This window comes from Pinus tabuliformis, chromosome 9, assembly GCF_031772625.1.
Source record: "Pinus tabuliformis cultivar Carrire ecotype Pingquan chromosome 9, CPIR1, whole genome shotgun sequence".
Taxonomy (NCBI): Eukaryota; Viridiplantae; Streptophyta; class Pinopsida; order Pinales; family Pinaceae; genus Pinus; species Pinus tabuliformis.
In genome coordinates this window covers 1,716,866,756-1,716,873,376 of record NC_142307.1, presented here as the reverse complement: position 1 = coordinate 1,716,873,376, position 6,621 = coordinate 1,716,866,756, and the positions used below count along the sequence as shown (strand labels likewise).

Genomic DNA, 6,621 nt, shown 5'->3' with positions numbered 1-6,621 from the left:
TTAATATCTTTGCCATCCGGAGTTTGGATCTAAAACGGATTTCATACTTGAGGCTTAACATCTTGCCATGCTGAGATTGGAGCTAAAACAGATTTCTCAGATATAAGCCCAACAGTTTGGAGCTGAATTCTGCAAACTAAATAATAGCAGGCAACTCCCTCCATGCTTTCATCAAATAATTTCTTGCTCATCGAATCTCATCGGTATTGGCAGCAGGTCACAATGAGAATGGTAGCAATCTCAACCTGTATCTGCATCTGGGTTCTTGTCTTTTCAACTCTGTTTCTAGTCGCAGCAGCAGTTCAACAAAATACAGGCGATTCCAACATTCCTACCTCCAATTCTCCTCCTCAGCCTGAAAACGACTATACGTGCAATAACAACGACTGCAGCACCAGCCAACTAGAGATTGTTGCAGCAAAAGGGCGCTACGATCAGTGGCTCCAGACAATTCGAAACGCGAGCACCCCTTGGTACTTGGTGGATGCGCAGCGACGAGAACAGGGCATTAACGGGACTAGGCTGCCACAACCAATGCTAGTCTTGAGCGTTGCCCAAGATGGAAGCCTCGCAGATTTTCAACGCGTGCAAGATGCAGTCAATTTCGTGCCGGAGAACAATACCCAGAGAGTTATTATTTTCATTCGCGCTGGCATTTACAGGCAAGACCCTAAATCTAATCTCTGGTTCCTACTAACTGAATTCTTGAAAAGTTTCAAGAACACAAATGACGATATATTAACCAATTGCCATTGCCATCTAGTTAGATTCTTGAAGAGTTTATAATGTAGTAAACATAAATATAGTTTTTAGGGATTAATATTCTGATGATACATTTATCAATGCTCTGTAATTGGATTTTGAAAGTATCTATAATGGAGTTATGAATTATTGCAGTGTTATGAAATATTATGGAAGTTATGAAATTAAGAATAAAATTAACCTGTTTCAGGGAGAAAGTTACAATCCCAAGGAACAAGCCCTTTATCACATTCCAGGGTGAAGGCAAGCGGTCCACCATTATCAGATGGCACGACAAGGCCTATGATGTGGATAAATCTGGCAAAAAAATGGGTACCCTTCTCAGTGCATCGGTTGCTGTAAATTCTGACGATTTTTCTGCAGCCAATATGTCTTTTGAGGTATTTCTGTGAATCTGGATTTTCACTGCAATTCTTGAATTGGTATCAATATTGGGCTGGAGCACAGAAAATTCTTGTAAACTCTTTTTGTCAAGAAGATCTGATCTATTTCCTTTTGTCAGAACAACGCAAGATTCCCAGAAAATGCTCTGTACAGACAGGCCGTTGCACTCAGGGTATCTGGAGACAGGGCCGTGTTTCTGAGTTGTGGGTTTTATGGTCATCAAGATACTCTTTACGACCATGATGGAAGACACTTTTTTCACAACTGCACAATACGGGGTTCAGTAGATTTTGTTTTTGGAAATGGGAGGTCCCTTTATGAGGTAATATTTTAATTTTTGTTTCTTTATTCGACCTTTTCTCTGCAATATCTTGTTATTTGTAGACCTGAGAGATTATATTGGCATTTATTCAGAAATGCCATTTGCACGCCCTGGGCAGAGTAGGCGCCCTTACTGCCCAAAACCGTGACGAAGCCAACGAGCCAACTGGGTTTGCATTCGTGGGCTGCAGGATCACGGGCGAAGGTCGTCCATACCTTGGGCGCGCATGGGGTAATTTCTCTCGTGTTGTTTATGTGCGCTCTGTGTTGGAGTCGGATCTTGATCCTGAAGCCTGGTCAGATTTTGGCTATCCCCTGCGTAAAAGGTATTGCAAAGATTTTATAGTCACAAGGTTATTTCAAGATAAGATGTTCTACTCACTGAATATAATTGACATAGTATGTACAATTCCCTTTTTTCTGTTACATAATTACTTTACATATTTGCAGTACTGCATTCTATGGTATGTACGAATGCACAGGCAACGGTGCAGTCACGGCCATACAGTCTGGATGGACGAAGGAGTTAACATACGAAGAGGCCCGGCCTTTTCTGGATCGGAGCTTCATCGATGCTTCATATTGGCTTCGGCCTTATACTGCGGTATATATACAGTCGATATCGGTCTCTCATGCTCTGCCTTAGCGTTAATTTGCAGACACTCATTATCGCGTTGTTCTCGAATTTGACAGCTAACCCCTGAGTGTATAGATACTGTTGACCGCTGATCCCTGAGTGAATAGATACTGTTATGTTTTTGGCTTTTGTTTTTTTGTATGTACATTTCAGATTGAATGCTATGCAATATATGCATATCTGGAAAATATGTCTGAACCACAGATCCTTAGTTATGGGAAATAGATAGATGTATATTTGTACGGTCATATTTAATACAAACCAGTATTTTTTTCCTTCCGAAAAAAAAGAGATAATGTTTTCGTAGAATTCTTATTACTGTATTTTAGATTATATTTTGTTTAAAACCATATGTACATTAAATATCAAATATCTTTCTGTACATTAAATATCAAGGGATTCTTTTGCTATCTATTCTTCCCAATGGAGATCTGAATTGGCACGCAAATGAAGCTGTCCATCAAAGTTTCAAACAGACAGACAATATTTAGATTTCCTTATTTTCATCGCTGTTTCCCGAGAATTATTTTTTTGGCACGTTACCGTGAAGGCATAGTTACCAAATTCGGCCGAATCGGGCTGAAGAATTCGGAAATTCGGCGGTTCGGTTCGATTCGGTCAATAATTCGCTAAAATTCAATTCGGTACGAACGGCAACTGGGTAATTTTCATGAACATTTATCCTCCAACACGACGATTTGAAAATTGCATGTCCGAATGGTCGGTGAAATTTTCTTTCACACCTGTGTTTAATCGATCAGAGGAAATGAAAATTGTGATAACAAACGTCGTTGTTGCCTGTGATTATTCTTTTAAAGTAGGCATTTAAGGATATCTCATTGTCTAAACATAATGTATGGCGCTAGACAATACGGAAGAAGGAATGAACAAAAGAGTTTAGGAAATAAATCAACCTCAATCAACGTGAAGTGAAATAAAAAAAAAATATGAGAAGGAATATTTAAATGAAAAAAAAAAAAAAATGGCGCTAGACAATACAGAAGAAGGAATGAACAAAAGAGTTTAGGAAATAAATCAACCTCAATCAAAGTGAAGTGAAATAAAAAAAAATGTGAGAAGGAATATTTAAATGAAATAAAAAAAAAAATGGAAAAGAACGTGAAGTGAAATAAAAAAAATGTGAGAAGGAATATTTAAATGGAAAAAAAATAAAATTGGAAAAGATAATGTAATGGTACTTAAATTTTAATTGGAGAGTGAAATATTTTAAAATTTTGTGGAAATTATTTGATAAATTAAAGTAGCGATTTTTAAGTATTTTTTCTTATTTTTAAAATTTTAATATATATGGTTAATATAGCATTATTGTGTAGAGAAGTACAATGAATAATAATAGTTAACTATTTAGTTGTAATAAGATTGGTTAAAATCTAATTTTTTTGTTATTGAGATTTTTGTTAGGGAAATAATTTATATAGTTCATAGATCTTTTTTTAGAGAGACGATTTTTGATCTATTCTTTATTGTTAGTTATTAGGATCCCATTAACAATTATTTATTGATTGACTAACAAAAAAACTCTAATGGTTTGAGACATGTTATTTCTTTCTTGTTCGTGGAGAAAGGGTTTCCAATTCCATCTCATTCACTTTCAATGAGGACGAATTCTTTTTATTAATCTTAATTTCTAATTTTATTTGCAACTTCCCTAATGTGATTGAAAACAATTTTTGAGGAGCATGAGTTTTTGAATAATAAGATTTTTATTTTTGATTTTTTAAAAATTATTTAAAAGGCTCTTTTTAGTAGTGGTAGGATGGATACTTCCAAATTTTTTCCGTATTTTATATAGTCGAATTATTTTCGTACCGTACCGATTCGAATTCTAACTCGAACTTGGTAACTATGCGTGAAGGTAAAAAATAAATAAAAATAATGATCATAGATTTTTTAATATTTCAATTTTTTTAATATTGTTGAATTTAAGTTTTTGTGATCTATGTCAAGTTTTTGAGAAGAGTTTTCAAATACATTTGTTGGAAAATCACATCAAGTGTGGTTCATTGTCACGATAAGCTGAAGAACCAGATCATGGTAGCAGTTTAAATAGAGAAAACAGATCATTGAGAAAACAGATCATTGGTTCATCGTCACGACAAGTTGAAGAACCAGATCATGGCAGTAGTTTAAATAGAGAAAGCAGATCATTGGTTCATCGTCAGATCATGGCAGCAATTTAAATAGAGAAAGCAGATCATCCAACTACTATAATTGACCAGGAAACTGTTCTAGGCCTAGAGATAGGGATAATTCAATTAATTCAAAAGTTTGTCATGTTAACTTTATTACTAAATTGGTATAAATTTCAATATTTATATTAAATGAGTATAAACTAATAATAGATTTATTATTATTATTAAAATTATATAGAATAAATATAAACTAATATTATTAAATAAAATTAAAATCGTTTATTAAAGGCTAACTTACTTAGTTAGTTAGATATTAAATCAAAGGACCTAACAGAATTGACTAGGTGGCAATTTCTTACTAAAATTATTATAAAGTTATTAGTTAACTTCATTTTTAAATTCTTATTCATTTATATTAAAGATATAATGGGATAATTAGCATCATTCATTAAATTTCTTCATTAAGGTGAAACTTATTATATTAATTATTACACCATACTAATAATTAACTAAGGCTTAATTTGACTTTTAATAGATTTATTATTACTATTAAAGCTATACAAATTAAAAACAAAATAATATTATTAATATTGAATGAAATAATAAGAAATTTTAAAATTGTTTATTAAGGGCCAACTTACCTAGTTAGTTAGATAATGGCAATATCTTAAAGTTATTGAGGAACTTAAATCATTAATATCATATGAAATAATAACGAAGTTTTTTAATAATAGTTTATTTAAGTAGGTTAACTAATTGACCTTATACTAAAATAAAGAAATCTAACATATGGAAATGAAGTAATTTTTTCTAATTGAAACTAGAAAATTAAATTAAAATCATTAAAGAACTAATGAGAAAGAATATAGCTATTTGTAATAGGTTAGTTAATTCATTATTAATTATATCCAAAAGGTTGGTAAGATCAATAGTTCACAACTTTGAAATTCCTTCATCAATTTCAATTCCATTTATTTATACAATAACGATAATTAAAAGGATTATTATTACTTAGTAATCTAGAGGGAGGGAAAGTGAACTAGTAAAATTAAAATAAATTACTAAAAATCCATAAAAAAATCAAAGAGAAAAAGGAAAAACAAACAAACTAGAAGACGAGGGGGAAAAAGAAAAAGAACAAAGAAGACCCCCCAGAAAGAAACAACGAGTAGGGACCCAAACCCAACAACTACACAAACAAACTAGAAGACCCTCCCAGAAAGGAGGAGCAGGGACCCAACAACTGCCCATCATCTCTATTGAGATTGCTCTCCCTTTTTTCAATTTCAATTTCTATAGCTTCCCTAAATTTCTGGTGATGGAAATGTGCAACCTTGGCAATAACATGAGCCTCTTCAATACATACATGATGTTTAGTCTTTTTCCCGTGTTCTTCCAGGATGGAAGATCACATCCTCCCATGTTTTATGTCTAAGTGCTCATTAATGTGTGTGTGTGTGTGTGTATATATATATAATCTTTGTGTGATAAAGGACAACAATTATGAAATAAGATAATATTTTCTTTTATATTTAATAATTCTAATGGTAGTTAGGGGTTTAATTTCTTACTGGGTTCTATTTTCTTGAAATATGTTAGCTTATATGACAAAAATTTGAACATGTTTAATAATTCTTGTAAGTGTGAAGGAGAAAGAAAATCTTAATCTCTTGAACAATTGTGATTTTACACAAGGTGACCATGGTTTTGCCCAAAACAATCAATTCTTATAAGTTAGAAAGGCATAAAAATTTGAATATCTTGATATTGAGGTGAAGAGTGATAGCCGATATATATATATATATATATATATATATATATATATATTCTATCAAACAGTATGACAATGACTCTATAAACTTTGTCTATATTATAAAAACTCTATCTTTTCTAAATCATAAATTAATTGCTAAATTTTAATTTATTAGCTATTGATACATAACAATAATGAACGATAAACTTCACTCAAATAATACTAAACAATTATCAATTTCTACAAATTTCTCTCTTACATACATATATTATATAACAACTCTCTGATATAACAACAATTTAATAATCTTATAAAAAAACCTATTTTCTTTAATATTTTTTGAAATTAATATTTAAATTCTAATTTTTATTAAATCTTACCAAATTTTTGAATTCCTAACCCTATCAATTTCTACATTATCAAAATAATATAATATTAATTTAATTAAATTATTTAATAAATAAAAATTTGAATTCCTAACACTATCAATTTCTCACATTATCAAAATAATATAATATTATGGAATGGGCGACGTTTCAAACCAATAATGTGGTGACAAATGGTGAGAAAAACAATCTTAACAAAGGTTTAAATAGCATAGAAGTCTTAAC

General features: G+C 31.6%; 1 protein-coding gene across 1 annotated transcript; it reads left to right on the top strand.

Moving 5' to 3' along the window:
* Positions 1-222: 222 nt before the first annotated feature.
* Positions 223-2,329, top strand: LOC149155564 (putative pectinesterase 53). The gene is made up of 6 exons (XM_089444455.1): positions 223-662; positions 953-1,142; positions 1,265-1,468; positions 1,561-1,793; positions 1,918-2,071; positions 2,258-2,329. Exons 1-6 carry the CDS (start codon positions 223-225, stop codon positions 2,327-2,329), a joined length of 1,293 nt encoding a protein of 430 aa, XP_089300581.1.
* The last annotated feature ends 4,292 nt before the right edge of the window (positions 2,330-6,621 follow it).

Coding starts and splice junctions, on each gene's coding strand:
- LOC149155564 (XM_089444455.1), top strand. CDS start 223: ATGAGAATGGTAGCAATCTCAACCTGTATCTGCATCTGGGTTCTTGTC. Junction 663..952: donor ATTCGCGCTGGCATTTACAG/GCAAGACCCTAA, acceptor AACCTGTTTCAG/GGAGAAAGTTACAATCCCAA. Junction 1,143..1,264: donor CAGCCAATATGTCTTTTGAG/GTATTTCTGTGA, acceptor TCCTTTTGTCAG/AACAACGCAAGATTCCCAGA.